At 44.1% G+C, this 20,664-nt stretch overlaps 1 protein-coding gene across 1 annotated transcript in view; it reads right to left on the reverse strand.

The window, feature by feature from the left end:
• Nucleotides 1-4,802: 4,802 nt before the first annotated feature.
• Nucleotides 4,803-20,664, reverse strand: part of socs5b (suppressor of cytokine signaling 5b) — a 52,717-nt gene continuing 36,855 nt past the window's right edge. The window contains exon 2 of the mRNA XM_029669744.2: nucleotides 4,803-10,896. Within this exon, the coding sequence (XP_029525604.1) occupies nucleotides 9,191-10,879 (1,689 nt within the window). The 5' untranslated portion in view covers nucleotides 10,880-10,896 and the 3' untranslated portion in view covers nucleotides 4,803-9,190. The remainder of the gene's footprint in view (nucleotides 10,897-20,664) is intronic.

Here is a 20,664-nt window from a genome sequence, read left to right on the forward strand (position 1 = left end):
TGCAATTATTCCCGAATGAGTGAGCGTTCATGTGCAAAGGATTAGCATTTCAAATGTTATAATTATCAACTTTGTAGTGTCTCATCTCAGTTGACCCCCACTTCCCTTTTTGTCCACCAAGCCGCGATACCGGTTTATCCCACTAGGGAAACTCCGTTATTTCCTTGTAACTATCTACTGTTTGTGTGATGCATTTCTGTGAATTACTTAGTTAGTAAATAAATTATCTTAAGACAATTGATGTATGGATGACTCATAGTGGAGACGGGGTTCGTGCAGATAACCAACAATTTACAACGTTTGGAATGAGACTAACGTGAGGTAAAGAATACGTCATTAATCAGAAGACTAAGGGATCAGATATAAAAAATATCTGAAAGTTAAATTAAGAAAATTATATTATATGTAATCTGAATATTTTCCTTGGTGCCCCGACTTCCTAGTTAATTACAGTTACATGATTAATCAGTTTAATTGCGTAATAATAATTAGAGTTATTTGATAAAGATTCATCTTCAGTTTAATGATGCCAAAGACACAACATATTTATAAGCCGGAAGTAGAAGTTGTTGTTTATTAGTTTACTCCAATTTTGGGAGTGGTGGTAGGGTTTGCAGGGAATAATAAAGGAAAGTATATTCTAAAAAAAAGTGTGTATGTGTATATATGTCTGTCTGGTTAGACTGTAAACTCTCCTTCCAGACCCATATCAAACATCTCCAATCCAAAGTTAAATCTAGAATTGGCTTCCTATTTCGCAACAAAGCATCCTTCACTCATGCTGCCAAACATACCCTTGTAAAATTGACCATCCTACCAATCCTCGACTTTGGCGATGTCATTTACAAAATAGCCTCCAATACCCTACTCAACAAATTGGATGCAGTCTATCACAGTGCAATCCGTTTTGTCACCAAAGCCCCATATACTACCCACCATTGCGACCTGTACGCTCTCGTTGGCTGGCCTTCGCTTCATACTCGTCGCCAAACCCACTGGCTCCATGTCATCTACAAGACCCTGCTAGGTAAAGTCCCCCCTTATCTCAGCTCGCTGGTCACCATAGCATCTCCCACCTGTAGCACACGCTCCAGCAGGTATATCTCTCTAGTCACCCCCAAAACCAATTCTTTCTTTGGCCGCCTCTCCTTCCAGTTCTCTGCTGCCAATGACTGGAACGAACTACAAAAATCTCTTAAATTGGAAACACTTATCTCCCTCACTAGCTTTAAGCACCAACTGTCAGAGCATCTTACAGATTACTGCACCTGTACATAGCCCACCTATAATTTAGCCCAAACAACTACCTCTTTCCCAACTGTATTTAATTGATTTATTTATTTTGCTCCTTTGCACCCCATTATTTTTATTTCTACTTTGCACATTCTTCCATTGCAAAACTACCATTCCAGTGTTTTACTTGCTATATTGTATTTACTTTGCCACCATGGCCTTTTTTGCCTTTACCTCCCTTTCTCACCTAATTTGCTCACATTGTATATAGACTTGTTTTTTTACTGTATTATTGACTGTATGTTTGTTTTACTCCATGTGTAACTCTGTGTCGTTGTATGTGTCGAACTGCTTTGCTTTATCTTGGCCAGGTCGCAATTGTAAATGAGAACTTGTTCTCAACTTGCTTACCTGGTTAAATAAAGGTGAAATAAAAATTTTTAAAAAATGTATGTATATATGTATGAATGTTTATATATACACACTACCTTTCAAAAGTTTGGGGTTACTTAGAAATGTCCTTGTTTCTGAAAGAAAAGCACATTTTTTGTTGATTAAAATAACATCAAATTGATCAGAAATACAGTGTAGACATTGTTAATTTTGTAAATGACTATTGTAGCTGGAAACGGCTGATTCTTTATAGAATGTCTACATAGGTGTACAGAGGCCCATTATCCACAACCATCACTCCTGTGTTCCAATGGCATGTTGTGTTAGCTAATCCAAGTTGATCATTTTAAAATACTAATTGATCATTATAAAACCCATTTGCAATTATGTTAGCACATCTTAAAACGGTTGTGCTGGTTAAAGAAGCAATAAAACTGCCATTCTTTAGACAAGTTGAGTATCTGGAGCGTCAGCATTTGTGGGTTCGATTACAGGCTCAAATTGCCCAGAAACAAAGAATTTCTTCTGAAACTCGTCAGTCTATTCTTGTTCTGAGAAATTAAGGTTATTTCATGCGAGAAATTGCCAAGAAACTGAAGATCTCGTACAACGAGTAGTACACAACGCTCTGTACTACTTCCTTCATAGACTGAGCGAGAGGACAAGTACATTAGAGTGTCTAATTTGAGAAACAGACACCTCAAAAGTCCTCAACTGGCAGCTTCATTAAATAGTATCCACAAAACACCACTCTCAACGTCAACAGTGAAGAGGCGACACCGGGATGCTGGTCTTCTAGGTAGAGTTCCTCTGTCCAGTGTCGTGTGTTCTTTGCCCAATCTAAATATTTTATTTTTATTGGCCAGTCTGAGATATGGCCTTTTCTTTGCAACTCTGCCTAGAAGGCCAGCATTCCGGAGTTGGCTCTTCACTGTTAACGTTGAGACTGGTGTTTTGTGAGTACAATTTATCCAAAATCCAAATTTTTTTTTTTTTTTAAAAAGACTTCCTAGAGCTGGCCGCCCGACCAAACTGAGTAATTAGGGGAGAAGGTCCTTGGTCAGGGAGTTGACCAAGATCCCGATGGGCACTCTGACAGAGCTTCCTCTGTGGCGATGGGAGAACCTTCCAGAAGGACAACCATCTCTGCAGCACTCCAACAATCAGGCCTTTATGGTAGAGTGGTCAGACGGAAGCCACTCCTTATTAAAAGGCACGACAGTCCACTTGGACTTTGCCAAAAGGCACCTAAAGGACTCCCAGACCATGAAAAACAAGTTTCTCTGGTCTGATGAAACCAAGATAGAACTCTTTGGCCTGAATGCCAAGTGTCACCTCTGGAGGAAACCTGGCACCAGCTCTTTGGTGAAGCATTGTTGTGGCAGCATCATGCTGTGGGGGGTTTTCAGCGGCAAGGACTGGAAGACTAGTCAGGTCTCTTACGACTGAAAATCTCTGGAGACCTGAAGATAGCTGTGCAGCGACAATCCCCATCCAACCTGACAGAGCTTAAGAGGATCTGCAGAGAAGAATGGGAGAAACTCCCCAAATACAGGTGTGCCAAGCTTGTAGCGTAATACCCAAGACCCGAGGCTGTAATCGCTGCCAAAGGTTCTTCAAAGTAAGGAGTAGAGTGTCTGAATACTTATGTAAATGTAATAGTTATTTTTATACATTTGCAAAAATGTTTAAAAAAAACCTTTGTTCTATCATTATGGGGTATGTGTGTAGATTGATGAGGAAATAAAACAATTCAATCAATTTTAGAAAAAGGCTGTAATGTAACATTTTGAAAAAGTCAAGGGGTCTGAATACTTTCTGAATGCACTGTACGAAGCTCAACGGGCCTAGACGCACAAAAGTTGCTTTGTGGTCTGATTGTGTTCAGATCTGTCTGACCACTTCAGGTGGTGGTCAGGGATGCATTATGTGCGGATTTCTCCTCAGTCTGGACACAATCAGACTACCGAAAGCGCATACAGTGGGCGACGTCATCAGCACTCCTCCCACAGGTCTCCAGAAAACGTGTGTTTTGGAACCGTGGCAACTTTTCGTTGATGGTGCTTCCAACAATAACTGCTTATTCCAGCTCAATAAACTCAAGAGAGATACGTGTGTATATTGTGGAGGCTAACACTAAGACTCGCTACTGATGAGGTGTCTCAGGTTGAACAGAGTGAGAGCCCAGCAGGTCTTGTGGGTTTGGCCCAGAGCTCACTGCTAGAATCCCCACCTCGTTCCAGTGGTGTCTTGGTCCAGCTCAGGATTCCACAACTTATTGGAAATTCTCTGAGCACCTTGGGGTATTTGTGGCGGAAGGCTGAAGCTTTTAAGGGCCTGAGGCGAGTTTACAAGTGAACTTGATGTTGGCATTGGTAGTGTTGGCATTGGTAGTGCAGCATATTTGTTGGGGATCTGCTTGCAGAAAGGTGCTGCTCAGAATCACTGATCTAAAATTCACCTTACATGCCAAATAACCACTCATTATGTGATCAAGTTGAGCAAATCTGTGTAGCACCTTCCTCAGGCTTATCTCCTCAAACATGCTGAGTGTTGAGAGGGATTGTGAGCTTTATGCATGTTCAGGTATTTATGTATTGAGCTATGTTGAGATTTTTCAACAGGTTCAAGCTTTTGAGTCAAACCCTGCAAGCCTACATCCTGTGCTTGCTTGTCCCCCTCTCTCCCTCTGGACGAGCTTCAATTATTTATACGTCTCGGCTAGCTAACTTGAAACCGATAACCCACATGCTATTTATACTTCATTTCAAGGAGCAAATACTAAACTCTAGGGTCGTGCTCGTGTCTCCAGTCAGCTACTGGTAGGCCCTGGTGGGAAAGGGAGGATGAGGAGTGGGGAGGCTTGCCCTAGGTGGGCCGAACCAGACAAGAGCAGCAGCCAGGCCTGAGCTGGGAGAAAGGGGTGGGACCAAGGATTGAATGCAGAGAGGTGGGCAATGCATACAGTATTAAGTAAGTGGGCTGGCTCCAGATACTCCTACTGATCACGGTGTCCCCAGGTCACTTTTTAAAAGGTTAGGAAACAAACACATTTAGTTATTTTTGTGAATTATCCCTTTCATTTATGGTAGAGAACGATGAAAGGTAAGAAAATGAGGCACAGTGAGAAAGAGAGAAGAATGAGAGATCTGAAATCAAACACGGCCCAATGTAGATTACGCTTAACAGTTTTATTTGGAATATTAAGACAATGAAGCATAAGCCAAGCACCAAGAGTGACAGCTACAAGTGTCGCATCATACGGCTCTTTAAAATGAACAGGTTATAATGGAAAGAAACAACTGTCTGAATGGTGAAGCAGATACACAGAATAACAAAGACACTGAAATGTGAACATTTGCACTCTCCAAATCCTTCCTGACAACAGTAAAAAAAAAAAATTATAATAATGGAACGGCGATATTCGTCTGACCAGAGTTTTTTTTTAAAGTCTGTGGCAGTGCCTGCGGCCCCAGATATGAAAGGGCTCGTGATTGGTCAGAATGAATAAGGCAGTCTGGGAACACAATGGTGCTGTAGAATGACAACCATTAGTCCCCATCATTGTCAAGTCCTGTTGCCACGGCACCCACATAGCAACCGATGTGCACATACAGCATTAAAGTGACAAGAGGATTGCGACCATTGTTACAGTACACTCCATTGCATATAAGGGAGAAGAATAATGAAAAATAATAATTCTTTAGTCATACATCTTTTCATTTTTCCCCCCTCGTTTGCATATAGCATTTTTACCCAGCTTTCCAAAAAAAAATAGGGGAAAGATGAGAATAAAACTTGTATTTTTCCTCTAAGAGCTGAAACCTTGATCCAGGCCAGGGGTCGTGATGTGGTCAAACAGGGTTGGCTGGTGATATGACCTGCCTGTCTCAGATTTATAACAAGTAAGTTGAGAAGAGATCCTGGAACTAGCCTAACATTGGGCCTGCCTGAGAATAGGTGGACAAGAGGCATTGTTCATAGGGGGGGGGTACCCCTCACAGCAGACTCCACATCCCCTCCACCACACACACAGACACACACACACACACACACACACACACACGAGTCTGCAACTCCACAGAACATAAATCTGTCCTCCAACATTGCTTGTGATGTATGAACACAAATGAAATACTCCACTCACACCCACATCTCCACCTTGAACAAATAAAACACAAACACGCGCACAGACAATTAAAGTGCCATTACTTCAACAAATCCCTAAACCCCCCCTCGCCCCCCATTCCCACAGCAGGAAACCGGGCCTTCAATGGTACATTGTGTGACTAAGGCGCTACTCTCTTTTAATGCTAACTTTAGCCTAGCTCCCAAACAGGGCTGGGGCGGCCGCAGAACGTGGAGGGGAAAGCAGCCACCAGCATAAACAAGAGCCCCTAAGTCCCCTCCACATATCCCAGCAGCATCAGCAGGGTCATGTTGAGGATGTGGTCAGAGAAAGAGAGGGGCACCCATTAGGAAACACAGTGGCCCTTTATGCGCACAGCACAGTAAATGTAGATCTTGGTGAGGTACATTTAGCCAGTGATTAGTGCCAGTAGGCCATTGCCGTAGCATGATAGACAGGTGGCAAAGAGTAGGTGTGTGTGCGTGCGTGGGTAAGAGACTGTGTGTGTGCGCAGGAGAGTGAATTTTGAACAGCTATCCCATACAAGATGTCAGGGTGATAGACAGACATGGATGTGGATATAGAACATACAAGTGCACATGCAAGTGACTTATATGTCAACCTATTTTTTCCCCCTTCAAACAGTCCTCCATAGCCCTTCATAGATCATACAAATGGGTGATTTTCACATGCAATCTCCAAGCTTTCTGAAAACAAAGTAAGTTCTGTCTGATTGGGTTTAGGCCACAGAAGAGAGAGGGAGGGAGGGATGGATGGATATGAAAAAGAGCATCTAGTTGATTTAACTATCACACACATGCCTCAATTATACCATTGACAATGACACCCTTTCCTGCCCTTCTGCCCCCAAACCATAACACATACCCACACATCACATTACCTTTCATTAGTACACTGTGAACGTAGCACAAAAGGGCTTGGCAGAGGCCAGAGCAGTTGCAAGACAGAGGTGTAAGATGATGGGGGCTCGTCTCTGTTTCTACCTGGCAACATCGCCTGCCCTGTAGGCTTAAAATGTTTGTTCAGTTGAAATCAAATTCAGGATGGTAATTTTAAAGAGCCCTAGAGACATAGTGGCGAGCAATACTACTAAAAACAATGCAGCTTGTGTGCAACACCGTTGAATAACAGAGCTTTGGTCACAGACACTCAGAGATGGTCATGAATAAGCTAATAATATGCATTCATTGCATTTTCATTCATGATCCTCCCCCTCTGGTAACACACACACACACACACACAATGCGTGTTGGGTAGTTAAAATAAACATATTCCCAGCCATTCAGAGAGACGGGATTCAAGTTACCTATCCAACCAGGATAAAAATCACTGATATCACACCGATAATTTGTAAGAATTATATTTGTATACATTTGCAGATAGTATTTCCATATACTGGTACTCCTCATTTCTTATCTTTTTTTTCTCCATAGATTTGACAGACTCGTGCCTGTGTGTCGCTATAGGTGTGCCGTTCTAAAACATGTCCAGTGTAGAAGCCCTCCAGGACCTGACGCTGCCTTGCCCAACCTATCCAGCCACCTATAAAACCCAATGACTTTTGGAAGTGAAGCCAATAAATTATTCTAGACAGCAGTGGCGGCTGTTGGGAGGAGCTTTTGGAGGACGGGCTCATTGTTATTGCTGGAATGGAATAAATGGAACGGTATCAAACACCTCAAAGATACGGGAACCAAGTCTGACTCCATTAATTCCATTCCAGCCATTACAATAAACCCATCCTCCTATAGCTCCTCCCACCAGCCTCCACAGCTAGACAATGGAGTAGTGTATTCACTTCTAGCTAGCTAGCTAACATTGACAATATTTTCTTGATGAAATAGAAATGTGAAAAATGTAAATATATATATATATATATAAAATATTGAATGTGCACCAATGAACAGAGCTCTTCATCCCCTGCTCCACATCATTAATTTTCCTCCTCCTCATCCTCCATTTAAGGGCTACATGAGTGGGAAGTGCTGCTGGAGTATTCTATGCACCAGGCTCAAGAGTTTAAAGTAGATCAGGAGGCTCTATGAAAGGCACATAGGTTACGCTTTGTTGTATTCGTCTTCCTGATGCAAGCTCTCACAATATGCTGGGTTATTACGGGCATGGCTAGCAGCAGTGACAAATCGCATATCAAATGTAGCTCCTTCGGGTACTAATACTATAAAGCGGGATTGTGGCTGTAATGTGTAAAGCGGAGTCAAGTTAACTGTATAATGTCAGTGGTCTGTGGAGGGTGCAGACATGAATTATATGAACCCTGAGCAGCATGGAGGATGCCACAGAGAGAGATAAGAGACACCATGAAGGCAGAACACAGGTCCAGAAACAAACCAGACCCTGAGACAATAACCAGTGTGTGTGTGTCTTCAAAAACTGCACGCACAGTTAAAGTGCCTGTTCTGTAGCCAGTTTGAGCCACCGGCAGACAGGTGTGAGAAAACAACCACCAGGACAAATATCATTAGTATTGTTCCATTAGAAGAACCGTACACTTGTGCCAACACAGTGGTGGTGGGAGACAACGATTATGCTTCGAGAAACGACAGTGAGGATATCTAAAAGCCAAGGACTCGCAGTGCCAACACACACTGCTGTGTATGCCTCGCCCCCTACAGGCCTACAGGTGTACGCTGTAGCAGCACCTTTGGACCTGGCCGCGTTCCACATTGCCTTTGGGGCGAAGAACTACTGGACAGCACCCTTAAACAGCACCTTATTTCAGACATAGGCCTACTCAATGATGCTTGATGATGGCTGGGTATGTGTCTGTACGACACTGTCCACCAAGCGGGCCCTAGCGAACTGCAGTAGAAGTTTTAGTTGCAGCAAACCCCCCCCCCCCCTCTCTCCAGTAAAGCCACTGTCAACTCCACACCTCAAGCCTCACGATGCCCGCCAGGCATTCTTCTAGTCGCTTGATCAAGCAACAGGAAAAAAAAGGAAGGATAGAAAGTATGAGTGAACTGTACAACATAGCTAGCTAACCATGTGGGCCTAGATCGAGACTGGGGGGAGGGGTGAGGGGGGCCATGCAGGCAGCTCATGCTGTGGGATCAGGCAGACACTTGACAGAATGAAACAGGAGAGAGGGAGACCAAGCATGAAGGCTTATGCTCTCCCTTTCAGAATCTTTTCAATAGTAAAAATGTGCTTGCCAGACAGCATTATACTGAATATAATAGATATGTAATTCCATGTGATGTAAGTAGTAATAAGTAAAACAAAGAGATTAGAATGAATCTTGGATAGATCACCTTACCTAACTCCTTCCCTCCAGTTACCCCTCCCTGCCTGACTGAAAAGTGCCATGTTCAGTATTACCTCCTGATTGGCTGGGAGTTTTTCCTGTTTTGACTAAGCCCGCGGCGGCACGCACAGGCCGCCAGAGCCCCGCCACTATTTGATCTTGAGTGGCGGCTCCCTCTCCAGCCAGCGCACACGCACTTTCTGTTTGTAGTGATACTCCTTGAGGAAGTCCTGCAGGGCCGGGGGCAGTGGCAGGCCGCCGATGCCGTCGTACGTGGTCCGGGGGCAGATGGCGGCGCGTGCCAGGTGCTGCAAGCCGAAAGGGAAGGCCCGGTGGAGTGGCGCCGTGAGCAGCGGCTCAAAGAACATGCAGGCGCTGGGGTCCTTGTAGTGCTCCAGTAGGCCTGTGACGGTGGATGAGTGGAACACGCAGGGGTCGTGGGCATCGAAGCTGAAGTTGTGGTTCCACTGCTCGATGCGGGCATGCAGCGAGCGGTTGTAGCGGCGAAAGCTGACCGAGAACAGGTAGTCCTCCTGGGCCGAGTCTCGCAGCAGGAAGGTGCCCTCAGGCCGTCCATCCAGCAGCGCCTCCGCCTCGTAGCGGTCCATCACGCCCCAGTAGCAGGGCAGTGCAGTGATCTGCAGCAGGTCCGGTACCAGGCAATGGATGTAGTCAATCTGCGTGTGCACCTTCCATGGCCCAGGCTGGTTCCGGCTCAGATTGCCATCCCCGGACGCGTGCCGCTGCTTGGGCCTCAGGGCCTGCAGGCATAGGGTAGTTGAGTCCTCCTCCGAGTCACAGTCAGCCAACTGGGCTGTAGCCCCCCCGAGCACCTGCACCGATACCCCCACTCCTGAGCAGCAGGCCGCGGTGCCCCGGGCCTCCCCAGAGGCCTCTGCAATGCCGGGGGCCATCTTTGGTCCCAGTTTGTACAAAGAGGAGCCCTGCGCCAAGGCCTCCAGGGTGTGAATCTGGGCGTTGGGTGGGGGGTCCACTCCCTCTTCAATGCTGAGCCTGCGGCGTTCGCGCAGACGCTCCTCCTCGTCCTCGGGGGAGGGGTGGGCGGTGTCGAAGGCGTCAAGCAGAGCCGTGGAGGAATGCGGGCTGACGGGCGCCGTGTGCTGCTTGATCAGGTGCCACTTGTTGGCCAAGTCCGAGCCCTGGGGGAAGGGACAGGTCTCCAGCATCAGCTCTGTCAGGTGGATCTTGCGCTTCGAGATGGTGGGGGTCTTGGAAGAGTGCGAGCGGCGGCGGGGGGGCAGGGGGAGACACAGGCCCACTGTATCGCTAAGCCGCTGGCGCAGGGAACGGGCGCTCAGACTGCGCCCCCCGCCCCCTGAGTCCCCCATTTCCTGGATAGAGCTGACTCCGTAGCGACGGTCCCTCCGACCAGCGGCCCCGCGCGCGCGCCCTGACCACCTGTCTGTATCCATGGAGCTCTGAGTCTTAGTGGAACATGAATGTTTTTTCTTGCCCCCCCAAGGTGCATGGCGTGAGTACGAGTCTCTCCGGGCCACAGGGACTCCTCCACGACCCCCCCTCGCATCCTCACTGTCTTTGCTGTCTATGGTGATCTCCACTATCTGGGGGATGTCCGACACACAGTTGTGACGTCGTCCCCCAGTAACCATGGGGAGCGGCAAGAGGCTTCGGGGCAGGCTAGAGGCCCGAGAAGCCTGGGCCTCGCCTGAATTGCCTCCCCGTCCCAGGTCCACCACACAGTGCATACCGTCCACCTCCACCACGCTGTTCTCTGTACTGGGTCCCGCACTGTCGCTGTGGAAGAGGGTCTGGCATCGGCTCCTCAGGTTGCTCCACATCTTGCCCACTTTCTCCATGGATAGGAGACCAAGACCTGCCAGACAGATGGACACATCAAATTAGACCAGTTATAGGGTACAGGAATCTCACAATCCATGGCCTACATTACTATACAATTGCAGAATTTAACATAAAAATTTTGTTACGCCTAAACAATAGCTATGTTTCCACCCAATTAAATAGCAAATGTGCCTACTCTGCTCTTGGTACCTGCGCTCTAGCCAACAGCTCACAGATAAAGTAGGCTGTGTGGGTTGTCGAGTTTACATGAGATTATTATGGATAATGGATAAGACCCTGGATATTTATTGGAAAGCAACATCAAGCTCATCAATGTGCACTTTCATCACCCTGTGAAGTTCATCATAACTTATTTCATATGTAGCCTAATAAAGTGCATGCTTTCCCGAGTCATAGTGGGAGGTCCAAACACCATATCACCACATGACTCCAAATTTACTTCGATACGATGGTTATTCTATCAATATTTGAGCATAAAGGCGTTTCTACCTCAATTTCCCACATAATTAAATTTTAGACACAAAAAGATCCCACCATGTCGAACAAACAAACTGTCAGTATTTAAAAAATTACACTGAAACTTCATGTTTCTGTCACAGCTGTCGTGAGAATTTTTTATACTATATGACTTTACTTGAATAAAAACTGTGGATGGAAATGTGGTTACCGTAGCAATTCAATGGTAGTGATCCTAGAGACAAAATTTGGGTGTGGGGGAAATTGGGTGATTCTTTGCACGTGGGATTCTTGCACAGGAATGTCTTGTGTGTGAGAGAGAAAGTGGGCTAGTTGGAGCTGTAAAGTGAGTGAGGAGTTGCCAGGCAGACGTGCAGGGACACAAGGCCACGCCTGCACCCAGCTGATCTGCTGGTATGTACCGTATTACAACGTCCATCTGGACCTGACCAAGAACTTTCCCTTTCACAACAGTGTAGACAGCCAGCACAAACACGCACACAGACACTAAATTCATCAGTGTGCATGGACAATACTAGGTTCTTGAGCGCAGTGACCCCAAACTGCCTTCAAAATGGTTTGCCTCTCCAAGATCATGTTTAGTCTAATAGAATTAACATGTGACCGCCAGCTCTCTTCCCTCCTTACCAAAGGTAATGGATCTCTTTCACACTGCATTTCCTTCCTACTGAACACATTGATTATTGACTTTAAACCTTTAGTAATTTAATAAGGAGGTCAGAGACCTAGCCGTGTGGTGCCAGGACAACAACCTCTCCCTCAACGTGATCAACACAAAGGAAATGATTGTGGACTACAGGAAAAGGAGGACCGAGCACACCCCCATTCTCATTGACGGGGCTGCAGTGGAGCAGGTTGAGAGCCACAAGTTCCTTGGTGTCCACATCACCAACAAACTAACATGGTCCAAGTACACCAAGACAAAACCTATTCCCCCTCAGGAGACTGAAAAGATTTGGCATGGGTCCTCAGATCCTCAAAAGGTTTAACAGCTGCACCAGAGAGCATCCTGACTGGTTGCATCACTGCCTGGTATGGCAACTGCTCGGCCTCCGACCGCAAGGCACTACAGAGTAGAGGTCGACCGATTAATCGGAATGGCCGATTAATTAGGGCCGATTTCAAGTTTTCATAACAATCGGAAATCTGTAATCTTTACACCTTTATTTAATCTTTATTTTACTAGGCAAGTCAGTTAAGAAAACATTCTTATTTTCAATGACGGCCTAGGAACGGTGGGTTAACTGCCTCGTTCAGGGGCAGAATGACAGATTTTTACCTTGTCAGCTCAGGGGATTCAAACTTGCAACCTTACAGTAAACTAGTCCAACGCTCTAACCACCTGATTACATTGCACTCCACAAGGAGACTGCCTGTTACGCGAATGCAGTAAGCCAAGGTAAGTTGCTAGCTAGCATTAAACTTATCTTAGAAAATACAATCAATCAATTATAATCACTAGTTAACTACACATGGTTGATGATATTACTAGTTTATCTAGCGTGTCCTGCGTTGCATATAATCGATGTGGTGCGTATCGTTGCTCCAATGTGTACCTAACCATAAACATCAATGCCTTTCTTAAAATCAATACACAGAAGTATATATTTTTAAACCTGCATATTTAGCTAAAAGAAATCCAGGTTAGCAGGCAATATTAACCAGGTGAAATTGTGTCACTTCTCTTGCGTTCATTGCACGCAGAGTCAGTGTATATGCAACAGTTTGGGCCGCCTAATTTGCCATAATTTTACGCAATTATGACATAACATTGAAGGTTGTGCAATGTAACAGGAATATTTAGACTTATGGATGCCACCCGTTAAGACAAAATACGTAAAGGTTCCGTATTTCACTGAAAGAATAAACGTCTTGTTTTCGAGATGATAGTTTCCGGATTCAGCCATATTAATGAAATAAGGCTCATATTTCGGTGTGTTATTATGTTATAACTAAGTCTATGATTTGATAGAGCAGTCTGACTGAGCGATGGTAGGCAGCAGCAGGCTCGTAAGCATTCATTCAAACAGCACTTTTGTGCGTTTGCCAACCAATCAAAACCCGAGATTAGACTGGTGTAACCGATGTGAAATGGCTAGCTAGTTAGCGGGGTGCGCTAATAGCGTTTCAAACGTCACTCGCTCTGAGACTTGGAGTGGTTGTTCCCCTTGCTCTGCGTGGGTAACGCTGCTTCGAATGGTGGCTGTTGTCGTTGTGTTGCTAGTTCGAGCCCAGGGAGGAGCGAGGAGAGGGACGGAAGCTATACTGTTACACTGGCAATACTAAAGTGCCTATAAGAACATCCAATAGTCAAAGGTTAATGAAATATAAATGGTATACCTGGGAATATTGAAGACTAATGTTAAAAGGAACCACCAGCTTTCATATGTTCTCATGTTCTGAGCAAGGAACATAAAATGTTAGCTTTCTTACATGGCACACTTTTTCACTTTGACTTTCTTCTCCAACACTTTGTTTTTTCATTATTTAAACCAAATTGAACATGTTTCATTATTTATTTGAGGCTAAATTGATTTTATTAATGTATTACATTAAGTTAAAATAAGTGTTCATTCAGTATTGTTGTAATTGTCATTATTACAAATAAATAAATAAATAAAAAATCGTCCGATTAATAGGTATTGTCTTTTTTTGGCGTTGAAAAATCATAATCGGTCGACCTCTACTACAGAGGGTAGTGCGTACGGCCCAGTACATCACCGGGGCCAAGCTTCCTGCCATCCAGGACCTCTATACCAGGCGGTGTCAGAGGAAGGCCCTAAAAATTGTCAAAGACTCCAGCCACCCTAGTCATAGACTGTTCTCTCTGCTACCGCACGGCAAGCGATACCGGAGCGCCAAGTCTAGGTCCAAGAAGCTTCTAAACAGCTTCTACCCCCAAGCCATAAAACTCCTGAACACCTAATCAAATGGCTACCCAGACTATTTGCATTGCCCCCCCTCTTCTACGCTGCTGCTACTCTCTGTTATTATCTATGCATAGTCACTTTAATAACTCTACCTACATGTACGTATTACCTCAATTACCTCTACATTGGTGCTCCCGCACATTCAGACTGTACCGGTACTCCCTGTATATAGCCCCACTATTGATATTTACTGCTGCTCTTTAATTATTTGTTATTCTTTCTCTTACTTTTTGGGGGGTGTATTTTCGTAAAATACATTGTTGGTTAAGGGCTTGTAAGTAAGCATTTCAATGTAAGGTCTACACCTGTTGTATTCGGCGCATGTGACAAATACAATTTGATAATACTGTAATATATGTCATTTAGCAGACGCTTTTATCCTAAGCGACTTAGTCATGTGTGCATACATTTTTTTGTATGTGTGGTCCCGGGAATTGAACCCACGACTCTGGCGTTACAAGTGTCATGCTCTACTAACTTAGCTACAAAAAGACCTCTAGTAGTGGGAGATCTGATCTCCAAACTGCCATGGTGTACTCTCAGTTTCCCACCCTCTCACATTTGCAGAGATACCATTGCTGTCCTGTGTAGCTCTGTTGGTAGAGCATAGCGCTTGTAACGCCAGGGTAGTGGGTTCAATTCCCGGAACCACCTAAATGTAAAATGTATGCACGCATGACTAAGTCGCTTTGGATGAAAGTGTCTGCTAAATGGCATATATTATTATTATATATTTTTGCCCCAGTTACATAACATAGTTGCCCCATTTAGCCTAGATGAGCCAAGCAGAGCAGGCTCTACAGTCTGCTTCCTACAACAGTGAAACACAGACAGAGTAAAACCTCTGTTTCAATAGAGATACAGGGATTTTGCAGTCAGCTGCAACGGCGTTAAGATGCCAGAGGAATCAGGCCCAGACTCGGCACATGACTGATTATGTTGATTTACCAAGGCCTATCCCCCTGGCCTAGAAAAGCCTATGACTATTGCTAATACCACTCATGACATCCAAAGCTAAAACCAGATGATTTCTCTTAACATTAACATCTTTTAAATGTATTTTTACGAAGGACTTTTTTTCTTCAAACGTTGCCTTAATTTAACCAGGTAAATCACTGACAACAGATGCTCTTTTACAATAATGACCGGACCAAGATGGAGCACAATTAGGGGAATGATGTGTCCAATTGTCCTGAGTCAGAGGTGGTCAGAGGTGGTGAAGACAAAATGACTGCATAGCGTCATGTATTCTAAAAGGCACGAGATTTGACTAGTATGTCATGTTTGGTAGAAGACGCCGCAAACATAACTCTCGTGATATAGGCATTTGATAGAAGTAGTAGTGGGTACAAATACCGGTATCCATAATACATCACGATGTTGTCCAAAATAATTGTTGCATTCGACAAAACATTCAAGCCAGTATGAAATGTCACCTGCTACAGACCTGCATAGACTGTGGTAGAAATTGATATAAGATGGATGTAGGCCTAATGTAGGGCCCTATAAGAATCTGCGTTGCGGAAGACACGGACGGAATCCAGACATTTAAACGTAATTCAATGATATTCAAAAATGTATTCAAAAATGCATTAATTCTGTCTGGCAGAATTATATCATGATTATTTGTATCAATCCAGTGGCTATTCGTTTTGCGAAAATCTGCAATCACATGAGCGCTCCAGAAACACTGCTAACCAAATAACGGTCTCTGGCTCGTGCTCACTTGCATTAAAAAGATAGGCCTAACTACACACCACATTTTTCTGATACCACAAAAGTGGTCTCCTGATGTGATTTAAGCAGTTGTGGACTTAGAACTTCACTTTGTGGTTTTCTATAAAAAAAAGGGTGACATTTGAAAAAACAGAATGAAGCAGAAAATAACAGATTTTATAGGGCCCCTACAAATTATGGATAGGCATGACATTTTTGACTGTTCCGAGTACTCAGATGATTTTTTTCAAGTACTCAAATATATTTAAATTTCATTATTGACCCGTTTCAGAAAGCTGTGCGTATGACGGAAGTCACTACTTCACAGGAGAGGCATTTGAATGTTCAAAAAAATCCTGTTTATGTGCCGTAATAACAAACGTGTATGTAATCTGTAAATATAAATAAAATGTGAAATCACAAAACTGTTTAGAAACAGAGAAAATACAGAACATTGCACAGCCACGATTGGTTGAGATAATGAGGGGCCGGGACATTCACGAGAAAAAGCATCCATTCTGTCATGCAAGGCTTCTGTCAATTTTTATTTTTTAAATGTTACCTTTATTTAACGAGGCAAGTCAGTTAAGAACAAATTCTTATTTTCAATGATGGTGGGTTAACTGCCTGTTCAGGGGCAGAATGACAGATTTGTACCTTGTCAGCTCGGGATTTGAACTTAACCTTTTGGTTACTAGTCCAACGCTCTAACCACTAGGCTACTCTGCCACCCCAATGGCACATCCTGCTCTCTGCTACCATGGATATTTGAAAGATCCGTTGGATTTACTCATATGGACAACATGCAAAGTGTAGCTACAGCTTTCAATACCAGAGTTGTCCTGAATACAGCTGCTGGTATCGACACAGCTGTCTTCTGTAGCAAAAGCAGTCTGGACTGGTTGAAGCAGAGTGGGAAGGATTATCTTGAAAGTGTTTCAGTCTGCTGTGAATCATCTGAGCCCATACACAGGTAAGAGTCTACAGTTAAAATGCCAAGATAGCTACATGTGCATTCGTTATTCTCTCAACTGTATCGGAAAGCAGTTTTCATTGCTAACTATTGTTAGCTAGCTAGCAGTTGCATACAGGTAACGTTATAGCTAGCTAGCGGAGCTGGCCAGTTGCATTCTGATTGCTGATGTGCTATCTTTTTCCTTTTCATGTATGCCAATTTGTCATGTTTAACTAGCTAACTACAGAAAATTGCCACTGTGGTGAAAATCCTATCCGGTTAGAAAGCTAATGAAACCCCATGTTAAGTGATAGGGACACATGCTAAATTGGAAGGGACAGCTAAATTAAGTGACAGCTAAATATCTAGATATTGGATTACAGATTGTTTTTTTACATGTTCAACTAGCTTACTAGCTAGATGAATACCGTTTACATCTAACCAACTGGTAATTGTGAGGCTAAATGTTTGCTAAACCAAGCTAGCTATCTTGTAGTTTCTGCATTGCCATTGTTGGGCTGGAAGCAGGTTGTGTGTACAGGGCATTTTAGTACAGCTGTAACAGTAAATAGGCAATAACCTATAGGATATTAATACATTTATGTCTTAACATATTTTTCTGGAATTTGTCTTTCAGGATAAACCTGTTCACCACCAGTACAAGGACATGATCGAGGGTGAACAAGCAACAATTCAGGTATTTTGTCTTTGTACTTTGAGCTTATTGCTTGAACTTGGGGGTCAATGAATGTTATGGCAAGTATGCAAGGCTTTAATGTCTTGTCTATTTTTGCCTGCTTTCCCCCTTCACAGCTTCAATTGTCTGGAGCCTGGTGTTGTGGCCAAGGAACTTTCACTCTGATGGAAGCAGGTTTCAGTTGCCAATGTAAAAGAAAAAAAATCTAACTATTTCACATTTTGGAACATTAGATTGAAAAGAGTTGGCGGTTCACATTTTTAGAACAAGGCCTGCACTGGAAAAAAGGAAGAGTTGTGCCGTTCTGCCTACCGCTGTTGTCCTGCCCCATTATTTGCCTGTTTGTGGCATGCCGGTTAGCTTGTATGATTCTTGCCATTCTCCTTCGAACTCTCATCAACAAGCTGTTTTCACCCACAGGACTGCTGCCGACTGGATGTTTTTTGTTTGTAGCACCATTCTCGCTCCAAGTCGCATAGGTCACTCATTTTGCCCATTCTAACATTCAATCGAAAAGTAACGGGACGCCTGTCTGCCTGCTTTATATAGCAAGCCATGGCCATGTGACTCACTGTCTGTAGTAGCAAGCCATTTTCGTGAATGGGGTGGTGTACCAATACTTAACAAAAAATATGTTTCATGAGTTGAAATAAAAGATCCCAGAAATGTTCCATATGCACAAAAAGCTTATTTCTCTAAAATGTTGTGCACAAATTTGTTTACGTCCCTGTTAGGGAGAATTTCTCCTTTGCCAAGATAATCCATCCGCCTGACAGGTGTGGCATATCAAGAAGCCGATTAAACAATGATCATTACACAGGTGCACCTTATGCTAGGGACAATAAAAGGCCACTGAAATGTAAACACAATGCCACAGATGTCTCAAGTTTTGAGGGAGTGTGCAATTGGCATGCTGACTACAGGAATGTCCACCAGTGAATATTAATTTCTCTACCATAAGCCGCATCCAATGTCATTTTATAGAATTTGGCAGTAAGTCCAACCAGTCTCATAATTGCAGACCACATGTAACCACGCCAGCCCAGGACCTCCACATCCGGCTTCTGAGACCAGCCACCCGGATAGCTGATGAAACTGTGGATTTGCACACCCAAAGAATTTCTGCACAAATGGTCAGAAACCGTCTTAGGGAAGTTCATCGGTGTGTGTGCTCATCGTCATCACCAGGGTCATGACCTGACTGACTTCAGTGAGCAAATGCTCACCTTCGATGGCCACTGGCACACTAGAGACGTGTGCTCTTCAACTGTACAGGGCAGATGGCAGACTATGTATGGCGTCGTGTGGGCGAGCGGTTTGCTGATGACAATGTTGTGAACAGAGTGCCCCATGGTGGCGGTGGGGTTATGATATGGGCAGGCATTAGCTCCAGACAATGAACACAATTGCATTTTATCATTGGGAATTTGAATGCACAGAGATCCCCATGTCACAAGGACCTGTACACAGTTCCTGGAAGCTGAAAATGCCCTAGTTTTTCCATGGTCTGCATACTCACCAGACATGTCACCCATTGAGCAAGTTTGGGACGCTCTGGATCGACGTAGGAGACAGCCCGTTCCAGTTCCCGCCAATATCCAGTAACTTCACACAGCCATTGAAGAGGAGTGGGACAACATTCCACAGGCCACAATCAAACCCGGACGGCCAAACCCGGACGAAGCAGGGCCAAATTGTGCTCCGCCCTATGGGACTCCCAATCACGGTCGGTTGTGATACAGCCCGGGATCGAACTCGGGTCTGTAGTGACGCCTTAGACAGCTGTGCCACTCGGGAGGCCCAATTCCTATCATTTGTATCTACAATGTTTGTTTGGTTACGGTAATTTCTGTGAATGCATTCAATATACTGCATCATTATTCCAGTCTTTTACCATTCTCATTGTTGGAGTAGACAGGTTGCTTGCAGAGCGCACAACCTATGCTACACTTGTGAGGCACAAGTTTTGATTTATTTCATTCCATTTACGAGTTGTCAATTTAGTCATTGTCTTAGTTTAGAGCGCTCCTGTAAATTTTGAGTAAGGACGCACACCTGATTACGCATATAAGTAGGCTTATAGGCTACCTGACCTGCGAGCAAATGTAGGCATATAAATGTGCCCATTTGGGGAGCTGATAGTATTTCTGATTAGCTTAACACACCACCACTAATGAGCTGTGGAGCTTCTCAAAGTAATGTGTTCTTCACCTCAAACAGCAAGCAACGGAAGTCTGTTTTTACATCGGATAGAGCATGACAAAAGTTCCTCAATATATTCTAAATATCTTTACAGCCCTCTCCTTTTCAATAACCACTCAGCGTGAAAGGGAAAAATGTCATGCTCTGATCCAGTGGAAATTTCATAAAATAGGCCTGATTACTTCTTATCCCTTGCACAAATAGCCTACAACTGTTGCTGTCCAGAGCTCACTGGCCCGGGAAACTTGGAGTTCAGACCCAAGTTAATAGTTGATACAATATTTCAAGTTGGTTGCAGACAGGCCATGCGTAGCCAATGTGATTTATAGGATATTCGTTTTTTTCTACTTTCTACCTGCAGGCTGCAATGTTTTTATTTGTTGGCTTTATGTAGGCTATTTTTACATAGTTGGCAATGGAAGTTACTTTTTAGGTTTGTACAATTTCATTAGGATTTGGATAGAATTTGGATTTAACCACGACAATGGTTGAGATACGAAGACATTATTATAAATTAAATTAAAATGTTCCACAAAAAAGTGTATTTGAAAACCATAACTGGCACGCGGAGCGGTAGAAATGGTAAGATAAATTGTCATTCCACATGAGAATGGTTGCCGACTCCTCACGTAGCCTATTACGGGCCACTTCAGGGGAGTGACGACAGAATCTGCAAAAGCTAGCAGGAGTGGGAGGATGGTCGGGTCAGGTTACATTTTTTCCTTCTGGTTATCTTGATCTCTGGCTCCTTCGAGTCATGGGTGTCTTATTTAATCAAGCAGTGTCCTTAAAGCATGTGACAAG

This window comes from Oncorhynchus nerka, linkage group LG10 (genome assembly GCF_034236695.1).
Source record: "Oncorhynchus nerka isolate Pitt River linkage group LG10, Oner_Uvic_2.0, whole genome shotgun sequence".
In the NCBI taxonomy this organism is placed as follows: domain Eukaryota; kingdom Metazoa; phylum Chordata; class Actinopteri; order Salmoniformes; family Salmonidae; genus Oncorhynchus; species Oncorhynchus nerka.